Raw genomic sequence first — 18,644 nt, 5'->3', positions numbered from 1 at the left:
GGAACTTACAATATCATGAGCTCAGACTCGTAGCGCACCAGCGCGTTCTTCTCCTGCACCAGTTTGAACCACTCCTGCATGAGCTTGGGGTCGTCCTTCTTCCCCATTCCTGAAAGAAGCGCGAGAGGGGAGTGTGAGACAGAGCAAAGAGAGAGAGAGATGCACACACACATACCCACACACACATGCACACACACACACACACACAGGCACACACACACACACTCACACGTACACACACACACACACACACACAGACTCACACAAACTCACATGCACACACACTCACACACAGGCAGTGCAATGAGAGCCAAGCCAGGCTGATTGTTCACGGGTAATGTTTCACAGAGAACAAATATTCCGATTCAGTTCACTAATCGAAAAAAAATCCTCAGGACACTGGCCATTTTTCTAATCGTTTAACTGAATTTCCGGTCCTTTCCTGAATAAAAACAGCAGTGACCGCATGACCTGTTGCACAGATATATATATAGCTGCTGCTGTCCAGTCTCTGCCCATCCAGATAACGTACCGATCCGTGCCCCTGCTCCATACTGACTCCTGTGAACAACCAGACAATGTACTGAGGTATGACAGGGACCAACAAAGCAGCGATTGGGGGCAGGGGTTGGGGGGGGGTGGGTTGGGGGCTCGACGGGGCTAGCCGGAGGAAGGCGGCGTGTAGCTTGATTTGGACGCCGCCCTTCCGGTGACCCGCGGCTAAGACAGCTCCGGCGCTCCCCTGCACCCCCTTCACCCCAAAACAACGGTCCCGCAGCTGGACGGGTTTCCCCCACGGATCCATAGCAACACAGAAAAAAAAAAAAAAACATCGCGTCTGGGTGAAGGTCGCCGGCACTGAATCAGGGGGGGGGGGGGGGGGGTATTGGGGGGGGTTAGAGATGGCGAAGTGGGCGGAGACACCGGGGACCACAGACTCACATTCCGCACTGAGACAGAACCAAGCAAACGGACAAACGGGGGGGGGGGGGGGGAATAAAAAAACTACAGGCATGCAGACGCGAAAGCGCGCAGCGGCGAACGGTCAGAGTCGCCATCTTCACAGCCGGCCCACTGTAAGTACTGCCAGACCATGCTCTTACAGCTCGGGGGAGGGGGGGGGGGAGGGGGGGCAGGGTGGGGGGGGATGGGAGAGAGGGGAGGGGAGGGAGGAGGACGAGGGGGCGGGGCAGGGGGGGGGGAGGGAGAGAGGGGAGGGATGAGGGAGGGAGGGGAGTGGAGGGAGGGGAGGGGGGGAGCAGGGAGGAGGAGGAGGAGGAGGAGGAAGGGGGGGATATGCTGCCCGTCCCCTCGGCCTGTGGAACCCGAGTAAAGCCAAGCGGTTTTTTTGGATGGGGCGCCCGGCCGTGACCCCCCCCCGGGGGGGGGGGTGCGAGGTACGCCACGTACTTAGCTGGAGGAGGGGCGGCTCTTGCAAAACGAAAAGGAGGAACACGGTACACACGTACATCGGGAGGACATGGTCGCTGGCGCTGGCTCTCGCTGCTTACAGACGGGAGGGCGGGGGAGGTGGGGGGGGCGGGAGGGAAGGAGGGTGGGTGGGAGGGAAGGAGGGAAGGGAGAGAAGCAGAGAGGACGGAAACAAAGAGCGCGAGTAAAGCCAGGGATCGGGTGGGGGGGGGGGGGGTGGGTGGGCGGGCAGGGGTGGGGGGGGAGTCTCACTAACTTAGCCAGCACTGTCCTGGTCCCCTTCCAACCCCTGACCCTGGCCCCCCGCGTCCCACAGAGAACACAAGAGGAGAGAGAGACACAGTTAAGACACACGGGAAACACAGGAAAGCTCCGCAACACAGACAGCAGAACACACAAAAAAAAACAAACAAACAAGAAAACGCCGGTCTCCTGCGGAGTATTTCTGAGGTGCGCTCGAACGCAGACAGACGTCGGGGACACGGAGAGCCCTCGCGATTTTCGAAGCCGCACAGCTACGGCGCAGGCTCGGCCCCCCGGCCTGCGCTCCGAGCGCAGAGCGCCCCTGACGCAGTCACCGCGTTCGCAAACGCTAGTCGATGATGCATGCTAACACGCCAAAAACACACCGGTTTTCTAATTGGTGTTAAAATCCGCTGCTTTCGGTTTCGGCTACTCAACACAGGACCAAACGCGCATGCACCTCAAACTCCAACCGTTTCTTCAACACCATGCGGTTAATTAAATCCACACTTCGGCAAAGTAGCTTCCCCCTATGTGGTAACTACCAGTAGGACTGAAGAACACTATTCTAAATGTCAGTTAACCATCGAACAACGCGTATTGAATTATGTGCATGTAAATAAGGCACGCGTGCATCATTTTCACTGCGACTTAACTGAGCTTAACTGACTCTTACGTGAATGAACGACAAGTATGTGATTCCCGTTTACAGGTTAGCATCAAATTCACCCAAAAGTCTGCACTAGAATGATTCTTCAGAGGAGGAAGATAAAATGTAAGTCATTTCTAGGTAGGTGCTTGTAGAAATATATAAATATATAGTAGTGTATATCTTTTCAAATGAGGGACAGTAAGAAAGGGCAGATGTGTGCTTCAAAATGGAGGTGCTGCGTGATTGTACTGCATGACTGTACTGCGCGACTGTGCTGTCCGACTGTGCTGCACAACTGTACTGACCGACTGTGCAGTTTGACTGTGCTGTCCGACTGTGCTGCGCGACTGTGCTGTCCAACTGTGCTGCGTGACTGTACTGCACAACTGTACTGTCCGACTGTGCAGTTTGACTGTGCTGTCCGACTGTGCTGCGTGACTGTACTGTCCGACTGTGCTGCACAACTGTACTGACCGACTGTGCAGTTTGACTGTGCTGTCCGACTGTGCTGCGTGACTGTACTGCACAACTGTACTGTCCGACTGTGCAGTTTGACTGTGCTGTCCGACTGTGCTGCGTGACTGTACTGTCCGACTGTGCTGCACAACTGTACTGTCCGACTGTGCAGTTTGACTGTGCTGTCCAACTGTACTGCACAACTGTACTGTCCGACTGTACTGCACGACTGTGCTGTCCGACTGTACTGCACGACTGTGCTGTCCGACTGTGCTGCACAACTGTACTGTCCGCCTGTGCTGAGCGACTGTACTGTCCGACTGTGCTGCACGACTGTACTGTCCGACTGTGCTGCTCGACTGTACTCTCCGACTGTGCTGTTCGACTGTACTCTCCGACTGTGCTGCGTGACTGTGCTGCACGACTGTATTGTCCGACTGTACTGTCTGACTGTGCTGCGCGACTGTACTGTCCGACTGTGCTGCACGACTGTACTGTCCGACTGTGCTGTTCGACTGTACTCTCCGACTGTGCTGCGTGACTGTGCTGTATGACTGTACTGTCCGACTGTACTGTCCGACTGTGCTGAGTGACTGTATTGTCTGACTGTGCTGCACGACTGTACTGTCCGACTGTACTGTCTGACTGCGCTGCGTGATTATACAGTCTGACTGTGCTGCGCTACTGTACTGTCCGATTGTGCTGTGTGACTGTGCTGCATGACTGTGCTGTGTGACTGTGCTGCATGACTGTGCTGTGTGACTGTACTGCATGACTGCTGGAGGACTGTAACTTCCTGGGGGAACCTACTGAGCCTGGTCACACGCGGAGGCAGAGCCAGAGCGAGGGGGGAGGAGCCCCGGCGGGTAGGGGGGCAGAGCGAGTGGGCGGGCCCTGCTCGGTTGCCGTGGTAACCCCGCGGCTGCCAAACGGCGGGGAGAGGAGAGGTTACTTTACCTTCGGGCGAACAGCAAGGGCAGAAGGACAAAGGTCTTCGGCGGGGCGTCCCCAGATTGGGCTCAACTTCCACAACGCGGGGGGGGAACGGGGCGGAGGGGAGGCCGGGGGTGGGGGGGGGGGGGGGGGGGGGGGAGTGTGAAAGAGAGGAGGAGAAAGGTGGAGAAAAGAGGAGGAGTCACAGAGAAAAGTGTGCGTGAAGGACACAAAGGGAGGGAGGGAGGTGGAGAGAGGGAGGTAAGAGAAGGGGAGGGGGGGGGGTGAAGAGGAGGAAGAGAGAACAAGGGGAGGAGAAAAATCAAAAACGAGCAGAGAAACTATCGAAAGGTGGGAAGGAAATCCAGGCAGCTGGAGAGAGAGGGGGGGATGGACAGACTTCCGTGTGGGGCTTGAGAGAGAGAAAAGAGGTGCGTAAAAGTACAAAGGGAACAGGGGACTGAGAAAGAGGGACAAAAAAAACAGCGGAAGGAATTCTCTTCGCTTCTGTCCGCCACACAGACCTTCCAACTTCCGAGCGCAAAAACCGGCCTATTTCCACTTTCACGGCGCGGGCCGGGCAGGAGAAACGTTCCCCCCCCCCCCCCCCCGATACGGGAGCGCAGGTACACACAAAACCAGGCCTCAAAAAAAAAAAAAATTCTCAACAGCTGTCGCTCAAGCAGTTTCAAATAATTACGTTTAAAAAAAAATTTTTTTTTTAAATGCCCGAGGTAGACATCTCCCAGATGTTGCCCTTCGGCTTAACGGAGCACGGCTATTCAACCCGGCCAAAGAGTGCCACCGGCAAAACAAAAGCCTGTTTTTCAACCACCTCTCTGTTTATTTTACGCCCGTCTTCGAAGTGTAAAACTGGCGCGGGGTTTACAAGGAACCGGATTCGCTGGCTAACCAGGTCAAACGAAGAAAGGACAAACCAGAAAGGTTCCGGAAAATGTGTATTTACACGCGCGACTCATCATGCTCGGGAGCGAATGATACAGATGCGAGTCGCAAAAAATAAACAAAGGGAAAACCCAGACCGCCGTATTAAAAGAAAAAGTCTTCGACCTCAGGAGTGTGGAATTATGGGTAAAGGGAGAAGGAGGGGGGGTGGAGGGGGGAGAACCTGGACAGGAAAAGAAAGGAGCTTCTGAAAGAGAGGTGTGCAGAAACACTGATACAGACAGGAAAAACGGACAACACGTTTCTGGCGGTCTAGGCGAAAGAGTTGGGAGAGTGGGATGCTGGGTAAATCGCCACAAGGGACTATCACAGAGTGGGGGGTGGGGGGTGGGGGTGGGGGGTTGGTGGAACAGAGGACCCGTGGGAAGAGAACGAGGTTGTGACGGGGGATGGGGATGGGGGGGGGGGGGGGGCATACCGCTATGACCCCCCCCAAGTGCCAACGCGCTCCGTGACTGTGTCCACGGGCTTCAAAGCGAACCTCACCTCCTCACCTCTGTGGCCCTCACAAACGGGGAGCGACAGCATTGCGCTCAGAAGACTAGCGGCTGGCGTCGATGGAGAACGAGACGTTTTCGAACAAGCGGACGCTCTGTCGCCTTGTTCCGCCGCAGCGCGAGGCGATTGGGCAGCCATGGGGTGTGTCACACGACCGAAGGAGATTTCTATGGCTTTTTACCCATGATGCTATGCGAGACTCTCTGGACTAGAGCATCTGAAAAATGGATGTCATGCAAGATGGTTGCTTGGAAATTTTTTTTTTGACCTTTAAACTTCTTTGCCAAGACAGCAAGGCAGCAAACAAGTTCAAACTGCTAGCCATGCGAGCTAGCAAGCTGGTCCAGCGATAAAATCCATGTAATTGATCTACAGAAATCACACGTGGACACTTTTCAAGGTTCCCAACCCAAATACCCTGGATGCTTTTAGACCGTTTCATGCAGGCTGAAACTAAGACGCAGAAATAAAAAGTTGGATGCAGCCCCGCCTGGCTAACATCACAAAATGGCTGCCCCACTGCAAGGATACTGGCGGAGTTCAGAATCTGTGAGCTCACTGCACACTCAATGCTGACGCTTGTTGGCGTCTGGGGGACCCCTGACCCCAGCTTAAGGGCCCGTACTTTACTCCACTTGATAAACATCTCTGGCTATCCCTGAAGGCTACAGAGGATGTGTTAGCCTAGCTGCGGTCCCGTGTTTACAATCAAAGAAGGCTCCGCCTCCATCTTCAACCCCGCCCACCCACCCCGAGTAACGTGCCCAACTTCTGCGGCCAGCTGGACAGCACGAGGTGGTAACATCACGCGCAGGTCCGACAGACAGAACGCCAACTCCGCTACGCCCCCTTGCGACCACCGGCCATCACCCACCAAGGAAGAGCAACTCCGGGGTTAGCTCCAGTTCCTGAACGAGCCTTGTCGTCTCCCTTCGATTGTACTACTGCTTCTTCGCCTCCGCCATCGCAGTAGCTAGCTAGCTACAAACGCTCTGCTCACACCTGATCCCGACCCACAGGCTCTGTAGCCACACCTTCCCCTCCCCCGCACAGAAAAAGGCACCACGCCCAGAAACGTCCTTAGAAGAAATACAGGCGGAGGAGCGCAAACTCGACACGAACTCAAAGACAAAACATTTACAGCGCATCACAAGTATGACTGAACACGGTTATTTTATAATATCTTCAAGGTAAAAATCCTGCATAGTATGCCATTGAGGCTTGTCATACTCAACTGTGTAATACACAATAAACCCACATTCACTGCACTGAATGCTGGTCAAACCCGTGTTCTGAGGGTCCTGGTTGTACACAAAACCACAAATATGCTCATTATGCAGCCCGAGTCCACCAGTAAAACACTCAAACTTGTTGTTTGTTTGTTTTTGTTTTTTAAACGCACGGTCCCTTCTACACCATCGCGGGCGCGATCCGCTCGGCTTCCCGTCAGGACGGGAGACCGCGGCTGGGCTCAGGACCGCCGCCGACCGCGTGGTCGGCAACCGCGCCCCCGGGGACGAGCTCTCGGGTCGCCAGGGAGACACAGGAGGGGACAAACACGGCGCAACACACGCACACGCAAACACACTGAACGATCCCCCCCAACACCCCACACCCCACACCCGTCCCCCACGCCCCCCCACCGCAGGCCCGCGAAGGCCACAGTTTCACAAAAGAACGACTCACAGGGGTCGGGGGTCGGGGGTCGGGGGTGGGGGGTGGGGGGTTGGACAGTGAGCTCCACGCCTGAACACAGACCACACACGGGTTTCAATGCAACTGAGCGGGTATGGAGAAATCAGCGTCAGTGCTGGGATTAGAGAGCACGTCGCAGCAGAGAGCTAGGGGGCAGCTTGGGGGGCAGCTCGGGGGCAGCTTGGGGGCAGCTAGGGGGCAGCGGTTACAGGGAGCAGTTCAGTAGGGCTTCAATCAGGGGACCAGGCACCACTTTCCAGTTTGACTGTACGTACTTCGGCACAGACATACTGTGCACTTGTGCACTAGTTCAGCCAGCAGCACAAGTATACACTTCTCTGGCTGGAGACACTGGCCGCTTGCTAACGCTTATAATACCGTTATCTGAAATGCCTTTGTAAGTATCTTGTAAAAAAAAAAATAATAATAATAATTTTTTAAAAAATCTTTTATCTTTTAGATAAAATTGATCTTAATGACCAATACAACCAATTACATTGTTAAGTTTTATTACCAAAAAAAACAAACTAAAAAAAAAACAAACACGCAGAGTAAATAAGAATAATTTTGCAATACATAACAAGGGCAGCAAAACTCATTTTTGGCTGCTGGCCCGCGACGCGATTGGCTGCTGGCCTGTGACGCGATTGGCTGCTGGCCTGCGATGTGATTGGCTGCTGGCCTGTGACGCGATTGGCTGCTGGCAGAACTGGAAAGGGTTGGGACAGCGGCAACACAGCAGAGGCGAGTGAGTATAGTAAAGACAGGAAGACAGGTCACATGGGGGGGGGGGGGCGGGGAGGGGGTTGGGGGGGGGCGGAGACAGGAGGTGGGGTTGGGGGGGGGCGGGATTAGTTGTTAGTTAGTTTGGAGTGACAGGCTTGAAATACATACCGCCCAGATGCAAGTCCAGGATTTCACTGTAATTAGACTCTCCCCAATAGTCTACAATAAGGATATATTAGAGAGAGTTATTTGCACACAGCCCTTACTGGTCAGAATCATTTCCAAGTCAAGCATGCCTACGTGCGCACACGCACACGCACACACACATACACGTGCGTACACGTACTCGTAAGCACGCACACAGCAAGGGTTGGCGTCCGTTCATTTCAATTCGGAAAATGAACCGAAATTCGATTAATGGAAAAAATCCTCAGGACACATTTTTCCCGTTTGAAAATCGAATTTCAATTCGTTTCCTAAATTTGAAATGAAACGGGCGTGGAAATGAACCCAACCCTGACGCACACACAGACACGCACCAAAATATTACGCAAAACCCCACACACAAAAATACAGGTTACGAACGCAAACACACACACACACTCAACACAAAGCATATGCAGTTACACACACTGCATGTTCATGGCACCTCCAACAGACAGGATGAGCACATAGATTTGCTGCGCAGGCTGTTTGGGGCTAACGTGCTAACGGGCTAACGCTACTGTAGTGCATTTATTAGCCGCTCTGCATTGCAGGCGAGCTTTATGCATCAGAAAAAACTTGTTGGTCTGCACTCTCTCTTAAGGACTACAGTACCCATCACATTAAACCTGGTTACAGTAAGTGGTACTACTGTTGTGATCGAGAGTTGTGATTGAGAGTTATGATTCAGTGTCGTGATCGAGAGTTATGATTCAGGGTTGTGATTCAGTGTTGTGATTCAGTGTCGTGATCGAGAGTTATGATTCAGTGTTGTGATTCAGTGTCGTGATTGAGAGTTATGATTCAGTGTTTTGATTGAGTGTCGTGATTCAGTGTCGTGATCGAGAGTTATGATTCAGTGTTGTGATTCAGTGTCGTGATTGAGAGTTATGATTCAGTGTCGTGATTCAGTGTCGTGATTCATTAGACTGAAAGCCTACAGCAGTGAAATGCAACAGGCTCAGTGTACCCCGAGCAACTCACTTCACTTCATAGTTTCCTTTCTGGAACTTTCCTTAGTTCAAATTAAGTTGACAGTAAAATAAACTGGAGGTTTCCGTGCAAAAAAAAAAAAAGAAAGAAAAAAAACGGTCTGTGCTGCAAGCTTGTGTGTAATAATGACAGAAAACGTAGCTAAATGTCTAATGAAAGAACATTAGAAAAAAAGATAAAAAATTATATTTAATAATTCCAGCACTCCCATGAGAAAGACTTGCGCTGGTGGAACATTATTATTATATTGAACTATACATCATTTTCCACCATTCTTCTACCCTATTATTATCATAATTCTTTTACCATTTTTTCAGCAACTCCCTAGAAATTAAGTGCTGACAGTATGGCTTTTAGACAAAAAAAAAATGAGTAACAGAGCAAACTATTCCCTTCAGAAGCATCCTTGTACAGAACTCTGTGGAAGTTCTAAGCGAGAGTTCCTCTCTGGTTCGATCCACTGGAATGAGCCAGGCGTGTGCAGACCTCCTAGACCTCGGTGCGAGCCGCACGTAGGCCGGCCACTCGCTGTCTGACCCCGTTGGGGGGTGGGGGGGAGGGGTGAAGGGGGGGGGTGAGGGTAGGTTTTTTGGCGGCACACGCGCAAATCTATGTGAGAGCACGCGTCTCCTGAACAGGGCATGCAGTCAGTCGCGTAGAGGGCGGGGTTTTTTGACAGGACAAACGACACGACGGAGACTCGGGATGGAGACGACACGGTCATGGTCACGGTCACGGCGTCAACCACAGATGGGAAACAGGCAACGGTCGCGCTCGCGCTCGAGCGGCGGTCGAAACGCGGGTACCTGATCTTCTCTTATGCTGTCTGGGGCTAATATAAGTGCCCTTATGCGACCCTTTGAAAAAGGAATAGACGAGAGGTTAAGAGGGAGGAGCTCCGGGGACAGGGGGTCACCTGATTCAGGCAGGCTGTCACGGCTGACAAAATGGAGGCCAGTCTGTGAGGTTAAATGCGTCGCCTAGGCAACCCGATCAGCGGTTTAACCAATTAAGCAACGCTAACGGCAGGGGCCAATTAACACGCGTTAATCACTAAAGGCGCCTCCGCTAGCCTATCGAGTTTAATCGAGGGCAAAAAAAAAAGCAATGCTTGCGTAAGGAAACATTAAACAGAGAAAAATAAAGGGAATTACATCGGAAGGCGCACAGTGTCTTAACTGTTTCTTATTAACAATACAAATGAACCACACAAAAAAAAGTTTTAGCCAAGCTCTGATTTTTTTTAAACAATTCCTGCCGACCTCACAACGCATAGTATCAATAAATATCAATAAATAAAATAAGTATACGTCTGTGCCTCCTTGCATTTACACTTGATGCGTTGACAAATACAAAAAGAACGGGTTGTCTTAAAAAAAAAATAAATAAATAAATAAAACACCAACTCACACAAAAAAATTTCATATCACAAAGACACAAAGGAAAATTTGAGGAATGCGAAAACTCCCAACAGAAACTTCTAGGTCCCCCACAAGACCGAATAACTCAGTGTGTATTATGAATGAGTGGCACTGCGTTGCGAATCTCCCATTCGCCGATGCCACGCGGAGGACAGCGTCTGTGATAGTCCCTTGGTCCACGGTGGGGTTCGTGGTTTGGTTGCAGAGGGGTGCCAGATTGTGAAGAACGCCCCCTGCGGGCCCCACAGCTGCAAAGCTACGCCCTGCCGCGCTGCGTTCACTCACATCTGTCAACGGTCACCGGTTACGTGAATTTCGGGGCGAGCGAAAACCCGCGAAATAGCGTTCCTACAAACGCTGCCGATACAACCTCTTAAGCCGGGTACTGTGATCGGCGATACTTGTGGCTTTTTCTTGGCTGAAGGTGCCTACATCACAGTTACGGGCAGACTTTGAGTCAAAACACAACTGGGGGTTGCTTCTACTGATTAAAAGTTCTGGGAAAAAATCTAACAAAATGTTTACTGAAACAGTCATCTACGCATGACGTGCACATCTAAAAAAAATACTGTCTCTGAAGAGAATTATTGTATGATGTTTGAAGACCACCCCAACTGTAAACTGTACATTAAGAAGACACGTTTAGAGAAACGTACAAGAGTCTATGTTAGGGATCTTCATCAATGGAGTTCTCATTCTGTAATTAGGTGGATTTGGTCCAATATTGCCCTTTCCAAATAGCTGCCAAAAGGCCAAAGGTGTTGACATAAAACTGCACGTGGAGATTCAAATTTATGTGCGTGACACACATCTCCAAACTCTTTCTCCCACCATAATGTGAATGGTATTTAACCCGCGTGAGGGTGAAGCCTTTCCTGAATGTGCTGTGCGTGGGGAGGGTTACTGGCCCCGCCCCCTGGCCCGGCGAGTGACAGCTACCTGCTTCCCCGCGCAGGGCCTTCTCCACGGCCACGCCCCTCTCCTCCAGCTGCCGCTGCTTCTCCTCCACCTGCTCCAGCTGCCTCTGGATGATCTGAGGGGCGGAGTCCGGATCACGCCTACTTTAGCCATATGTACACACGCATGCACGCGCGCACACACACACACTCACACACTGACATACACACACACGCACACACACAACGCCTTCGCCTCAGCCGGTACCCCACAGCCAATCCCCCAGCATTCACCCCAGCCCCCCCGCGCCCCCCCGGCTCACCTGGGCCCTGTGCAGTCTCTTCAGCTCCTCCTGCTTGGCCTGCCTCCGGGCGGCCTTCTGCACTTTCCGGGTCAGCTTGGCGTTCAGCTCCTCCTCCGTGTAAGCTTTCTGAAACGCCGTTCACAAAATAAATAAATAAATTAAAACCCAGTTAACACCGCGAGGTCTCCTTCACCACCGCCAAGGCTACCGTGAGCGCCGTGGCGCGGCGTCTTGGAGGCTAGGCTAAAGGGGCGACCAGTCTCCACTGCCCTGTTTTCTCTGAGGTAGGAAAACAGGAGAAGAAGACAGGAGGAGGAAGAGGTAAGGAAACAGGAGAAGAAGACGGGAGGAGGAAGGGGCAGAAACAGGAAGAGGAGGAGGAGGAGGAGAAGAGGAGTGAGGCCTATGCTGCAGTGAACATCGGGAGGGGCCAGAATCACAACACTGGACTTCTAACTCTACACGCTAACCACTGCTTTAAAACACACAGGCCTAGACCCCCTATGGGATTTTACAGGGAGGAGGAAGATCATACGAACCAAATTAGGATTCATTAGGAATGGATGACTAATTAAAGAACCACTCCTCGGTCCTTTGTCGCAGAGGCTAGAAATGCAACGTGTCACCCAGAACAAGCACTGAAATGACAGGGTTCTGCTCTGGAAAAGCAAAAAATAAAAAAATGGAATAAAAGCACAGGGTATTTTAGCGACTAATGTTGAGTAACTGAGGAAGCGAGTGTATTTTAGACACGGAATGACAACAATGCCTCAACTGATCGGGACGAGGAGTGGGTGACCGGGGCAAAGAGGTGCTTTCTGGGTAATTTAATCTACGTTCTGTCCTACCAAACACGCAGTACACCCTACAGGCAGGGAACTAAAGCACGTAAACACGTACCATTACGTGTCTGAACAGCGACTGTGTGAGTACGGAATTAATCATAAAAACCGGTAAAAGCTGTGTTATCCACCTCTAGGGCTGTGCGGGAACCAGAAGCGAATGTGGAATAGTTTAGATGTTGATTTAAAATGGCCGCCGTTCTGAACCGCCTGTAGACGCACAGCAGGGTGGCGCACTCTCTCCACAGCCACACAGCAGCTTCTGTTGTTAGCAGACTGCTAACTGTCGGTACCAATTATACCATTTTACTGTAGCGCAATGACACGTAATAACATCAAATTAACACGCTTTCCAGCCTAGTTATTACTATTATTGTTTATTTTGACTTCATATTAACATAAACGTGTTTGAATGCTACGTTATTTGTAAGTGTTTTTACCTAATACGGCCCCCCCTAACTTATCATAAGCCGGAGAACGTAGAACAGAGAGGACAGCACAGGAAGTGCACAGCGCGGCGAGAAAGGCTGGAGCCAGGGGGTCCCGCGTGGACCAATCAGAGCTCCGCGTGAGGAAGGTCAACGCGGCGGAAGGGCGTGCAAACCGGTTGCTGAGGGAGATAGAAGCGGGGGCGGAGAGCGGACGGCCGAGTCCCTGGGGGGGGGAGGGGGGGGGGGGGGGGGGGGGGGGCGGCCGCGGTGTTAGCGGCGGGTTCCCGCCAGCCGGCGGCGGGAAACACCGCCAGCGACGGCCGTAACCGCGGGAGACCTCAAATCGGCTTGTCCAACAGTGGAGCGGCCCGGCACCAGACAGTCATGGTTACCGCAGAAACTCTACGGTCGCGTGCGACCAGCGACTCCCCCCACCCCCCCCCTTTCGCTCCAAAATGGCTGTTTGAACCTACCAGGCTAATCAGTGTCGTACGACGACGCTAATCGGCTACGCTGGTCTCCATGGAAACTCACTGTAGTCCAAGCGGACTCGAGGTCTCCCCGCGCTAGCTAAGTGTGGAGGCTCGTCCTTCGCGAGTCGCGCGGTCTGTAATTCCTCCGTCGACGCTCTTCGGCGTGACTGGTTAACCTCCCGGTTAAAAAAGGGGTGCGGTTGGCTGCCGGGGCTTAGCGTGCGGCGGTAAGACGGCGGTTAAAAAGGCGGGCGGTTAGGGCGGAGCGCTGGTGCATGCTGGGAGCTGAGCGGAATTGTGCTACGCTACCTTCACGACGTACGATCTCTTGAACGCCAGCGCGTGTGGGACGTAAACAGACTTGAGGGACAGAAAACAGACAAACAAACAAACAAACAAACAAAAAAGGCAAAAAAAAAGAAAAAAGAAAAAGGGAAACAAAACAGAAAATAAATGGCGTGGTTAAATGAGGTAACGGAAAAGCACAACCAATAAAAACTGTTAAAGCCCAGTCAGACAAACAATCATCGTTAAAACGCTCACAAACACAAAATGGACTGGTTATTATGGGAGAGCATGATCTAGCTGATTAAGCGAGTGCCGGCGTGCCGGTCAACAGTTAAAACCTCTCCAGAAACAAGATCTTTCCCATCCAAGATGGTGGCTAAGATGCAAAGATGAGAAACACCCAGGTTAATGAAACACGGACATTAGAAATGGACACGTACGCATGTGCAGGATGAATAACAGGAACAGTGGAACTAAGGAAATGATTAGGCTGCACGCGCTTCCCCTTTAAGGCATAAAAAACCCTAATATCATGCTTTTAATTTTGGCTCTTTAAAAAAAAAAAGTTATTTAGCCCATTTAGTGGCAAGACTCATTTGTAGAATAAATTGTCCATCCCGTGTACCTGAATCAGCAAAGGAAGTTCCTTTGAAAATTAGGGACTCGAAAATTCATTTCGATTCTAAAAACGGAGCAGAAGGAACCCAGAAAACCACGACTGTACGTTACAGAACATCTACCACTGACCTACAGGGGACCTCACTGTAAAAGCCACACGCCTGCACGGTGGATCTAATTCAAACCAAACACAGCACGGTACACACAGCCATCCACAGTATTACTTCCACCGTCTACTCACACTACAGGGCTTCTACCCTAGGGTTTTAACTTGGTGACACAGAGCTTGTTTCTTGTATGGATTTCACTGCAGACGGGGAAGGTCTGAGCTACGCCAGTCCCGCTCTCTCTGCAGACAGGGAAGGTCCGGGCTACGCCAGTCCCGCTCTCTCTGCAGACAGGGAAGGTCTGAGCTATGCCAGTCCCGCTCTCTCTCCAGACAGGGAAGGTCTGAGCTACGCCAGTCCCGCTCTCTCTGCAGACAGGGAAGGTCCGGGCTACGCCAGTCCCGCTCTCTCTGCAGACAGGGCAGGTCCGAGCTACGCCAGTCCCCCTCTCACTGCAGACGGGGAAGGTCTGAGCTATGCCAGTCCCCCTCTCACTGCAGACAGGGAAGGTCTGAGCTATGCCAGTCCCGCTCTCTCTGCAGACAGGGCAGGTCCGAGCTACGCCAGTCCCCCTCTCACTGCAGACGGGGAAGGTCCGAGCTACGCCAGTCCCGCTCTCTCTGCAGACAGGGAAGGTCCGAGCTACGCCAATCCCCCTCTCTCTGCAGACGGGGAAGGTCCGAGCTACGCCAGTCACGCGGCTACCCCGCCGCAGGAGGAAAGACGCGTTTCAGCCAACGCCTGCGACGCAGCAAATGCAGACGGGCCACGAGGAGCGGGGGGCATTTACTGCAGAGAGCAGAGCGCAACCTGCGATCGGTAATATCAATACGGTACCCTCACAAGCCAACCTGATGTTTGGCTTGCAGGGAAGCCAAGGACTTAGGTACACTTTAGTGGTAGGAAAATGGCGAGCATTGTTGGGCTGAAAGTGTCGTGTTATGAGGTGCTCTGTTAATGGAAATTCCAGTTGTTCCTAAGGAGCAGACTTCAACAGCTCATTACATGGCTGGGGAAGGAACTGAATACTTCAGGTTTTTTCTCACAGAAATGAAATCTTCAAAAAAAAAAAAAATTTCTTGCATATTTTCCAGTCCACTTCAGTTTTTTTAAGTTCATTTCCATTGTTTTATTTGTTACAAAAAAAAAAACATTTTGACTCCACCGAGGGTCATTACTGTCAATGTAACTCAAGGAGATCAAGGGCTTCAACTGAACGACCCAGCGACCACAGAAACAAAGAAACGGAGGAATCGATCTCCCGAACACCGATACAGGAGAAGAAGAAAGTCTCTCCGTCCTAATCTTAAGTTATTGCACATTATTAGCTGCTGGTCAGATATCAGGCGGCAGTGTAGTATAATGGGTAAGGAGCTGGCCATGTAACCTAAAGGTCACAGGTCCGACACAGGTAGGACACTGCCGTTGCAACCCTTGAGCAAGGTACTTAACCTGCATTGCTTCAGAATATATATCCAGCTGTATAAATGGATGCGATGTAAATTTTGTGTAAAAGGTTGTGGATAAGAGCGTCTGCCGAATGTAATGTAATGTAATGTAATCTCAACGAATCCCGTTCTGCATTTGCCGCTGGCTTGAAACCCGAGAGTCTTTCCTCCGGTCGAAATACCTCGTCCTCCTCCTTTATGGTGTCCTTTTGGATTTCCGACACCAGGTGAGAGACGCCCCGGCGAAGCTAAGAAGGCAAAAACCGTTGAGAAATTCACAGGCCGTACGGAACTCCGCGAGCGTTCGGCGACTTTGGCGGTAATTTGCGGCATATTCGCCAATACCCGTAAGCGCTTCCGCGTTAATCCTGAAAATAATCGCTACTGTTCGAAGTATCGCGACTGCGAGGCTGAACAAGCGGGCGTCTGAAAGTCCTTCTGAGAACACTACTGAAGACACACACTTCAAAAACACAGTTTTTGTCAAAAATAACCAAACCACTCTCTCACGCGTGGACGCTGAAGAGGTACAAACCGACGACCTCGTTTTGTGTTCATTAAAGACGAATCGTCGAGCTATTTAGCCGGGGACGTTCCTCCGGAAAGCGGGGTTTGCTTACGTCTGCTTTGGACTTCTGAGAGGACCTCTCCAGCACGTCGTCGCAGGAAAGGTCCGAGTCCTCGGAGAAGCTCAGGTTCCTGCGAAGGTTGAGATCTGCCCCCAGAGGAGAGACAAACCGGCACTGTGACACCTGACGACGCAGCGTTAGTTACATCCCCCTCCAATCAAACGACGACAACCCCAGGGACACTAAAGCAAAAGGTGTAACGGAACAGCGTGCATTTAAATACAAGAGGATCGTGGTCATTGGCTGGGCTCAACCCTTCCGATGAGGCAAGCGGCACCTGAAGTTCCGGAAACATCCGAAGGGATTTTGGGGGAGAGTCGGGGGGGAACCCCGCTCCGGGTTTTACCTGAGGACCTCCCGAGGGGCGAGGCCTTCCTCTTCCCGGAGTCCGTCGTGGTGGTGGAGCTGGAGGGCGTGCTGGGCAGGGACTTGTCCTCGGCCGTCGTCGTCGTCTTCTTCTTCTTGTCCTTCTTGTAGCCGGAGAAGACGACCTTCCAGAGGGACTTGTGCTTGGGCGCGTCCTCGGAGGCGCGGGCCTCGCCCTTGGCCTTCTTCTCCTTCTTGTTCTTGCGCGGGGAGAAGAGGGAGCTGCGCTTCTTCACCTTGCCCCCCCCACCCCCGCCCGCCGAGGTCTCCGAGGAGGCCGCCGAGACCTCCAGGCTCCTGCTGCCCTGGGGGGTGGCGAAGCGCTCCCCCAGCGCCTCCGCCTGCTTCCGGGACTCCAGGGCCTTCACCGCCGAGGTCTCGGGCGAGACCGACTCCGGGACGTTCCACGCCACCCGGGGCGACCCGCCCTTGGCGTGCGCCTCCGACTCCTTCGCCTTGCCCAGCTGCTTGGCCACGGCGTCCTTGAGCGCTCGGCTCTTGATCGACTTCTCCCGCGCCCGCACGCGCTCCTCCGCCACCTCCTTGGCCTCCGGGGAGAAGGCGGAGGCGCCCTTAGCCGCCGCGGCGACAGGCACCTGGGCGCTGGGGATCTTGGGCTTGCCGTTCTCCATGGCCAGGGCCAGGTGGAGGGGCGGCCTGTCCTTCGGGGTCCCGCCGGTGCCGGTGGGCGGGGTGAAGAACCTCTCGTGCGCGCTGTTGTCCGGCGTGCGCTCGTCGAAGGTGTCCTCCACGTCGTCGGCGAAGGGGATCTCCTCCACGCACTCGATGAAGGACTTCCGCACCTCCGGCCGGCGGGGCTTGCTCGACTCCCGCATGACGACGGCGGTGGTGGTGGTGGTGGTGGTCGTCGTCGTGGTCACGGACGTGGGCGCCGGGGAAGTTACGGGTTCCGGGGCCGTGGACGGGGGCGGGGCCTGAGTGGGCGCGGTGGTGGGGGCGGCGGCTCGGACGGGACCGGGGGCGGGCTCGTTGTCCCAGGCCACCTGGCTCTTCTTCTGCTTGACGGGGTCCTCCTTGGGCACCGGAGGGGGCGGGCTGGACGGCGGCGTCAGCATGGCCGAGTCGGAGTTGTTGAAGCTCTCGCTGGCCGCCGTCTGGCTGGTGACCGCGCTGCTGCCGTTGAGGCCCAGCCCGGAGCTGCTGCTCAGGTCCCTCCTCTCCGAGCCGCTGCTCTTGGGCTCCTTCTCCACGGGCGAGATCACCTGCCCCTCCACCGTGATGTTCAGCCGCCGGATGACCGTGCGGCCCGCGAAGGGGGACCGGAGCTCGTCGGACAGGTCCTCCGGGGTGTAGGACCTGGGGGAGGAGGACGAGTCCGGGGTGGGGACGGTCAGGCTCCTCTCGGGGGGGGCCGCCGCCGCCCTGCTCCTCTCCAGCGGGGTGAGGCCCAGGCTCTTCCGGATCTCGGCGCTCTTCATCCAGAACTCCTCGATGATGTCCGCCCGCTTGGTGGGCGTCTCCGCCGGCGAGTCGGGCTGCTGCCGCGGCGGCTCGGCCGGGCCCTTCTCCGGGGCGGGCTCGGCCAGCGGCGTGGAGGCGGTGGCGGGCGCGGGCTGCGTCCGCACCGGGGAGCCGGGGGAGGCGGGCGCGGACGGCTCCTTGCAGGGCAAGGGCTGGGAGCAGATGGGGGACAGCGGGTTGCCGGTCGGGGAGCAGGCGAAAGGCCGGCTCTGGACCGGCGACTCCGGCTGCGCCGTCCCGTGGAGCGGGGCGGGCTGCAGGCGGATCGGGGACCGCGGGGGGGCGGAGCCGGGGGGACTCCTGGCGGCCTCGGGGGTCGAGGGGGTCCTCTCGGGTTTGACCGTGTCCTCCTCCGGCGTCCCGGGCGAGGGACCCGTGTCAGCGGGTATCGCCAGGGGAGGAGTAGGAGGAGGAGGAAGAGGAGACAGGAGGGGTTTACCGGTGTCCTGGAAACACAAACAGAAGCACGTTTTCACCGCGGTCCCCGTCCAGCGACTCCATTCTCCTCCACTGTCATACACATAAAGAGGCCCAGACAGGA

At 54.0% G+C, this 18,644-nt stretch overlaps 1 protein-coding gene across 1 annotated transcript in view; it reads right to left on the bottom strand.

The window, feature by feature from the left end:
- The window catches only part of mical3a (microtubule associated monooxygenase, calponin and LIM domain containing 3a), a 97,434-nt gene that overhangs the window by 2,032 nt on the left and 76,758 nt on the right, over positions 1–18,644 (bottom strand). The window contains 8 exon segments of the mRNA XM_035401476.1: positions 10–109; positions 7,769–7,819; positions 9,604–9,654; positions 11,158–11,251; positions 11,438–11,545; positions 13,475–13,525; positions 16,247–16,341; positions 16,602–18,549. Coding sequence (XP_035257367.1) covers positions 10–109; positions 7,769–7,819; positions 9,604–9,654; positions 11,158–11,251; positions 11,438–11,545; positions 13,475–13,525; positions 16,247–16,341; positions 16,602–18,549 — 2,498 coding nt within the window.

Source organism: Anguilla anguilla, chromosome 19 (assembly GCF_013347855.1).
Source record: "Anguilla anguilla isolate fAngAng1 chromosome 19, fAngAng1.pri, whole genome shotgun sequence".
In the NCBI taxonomy this organism is placed as follows: Eukaryota; Metazoa; Chordata; class Actinopteri; order Anguilliformes; family Anguillidae; genus Anguilla; species Anguilla anguilla.
Note: the sequence above shows the minus strand (reverse complement) of the source record. Positions and strands in the feature narration are given on the sequence as shown.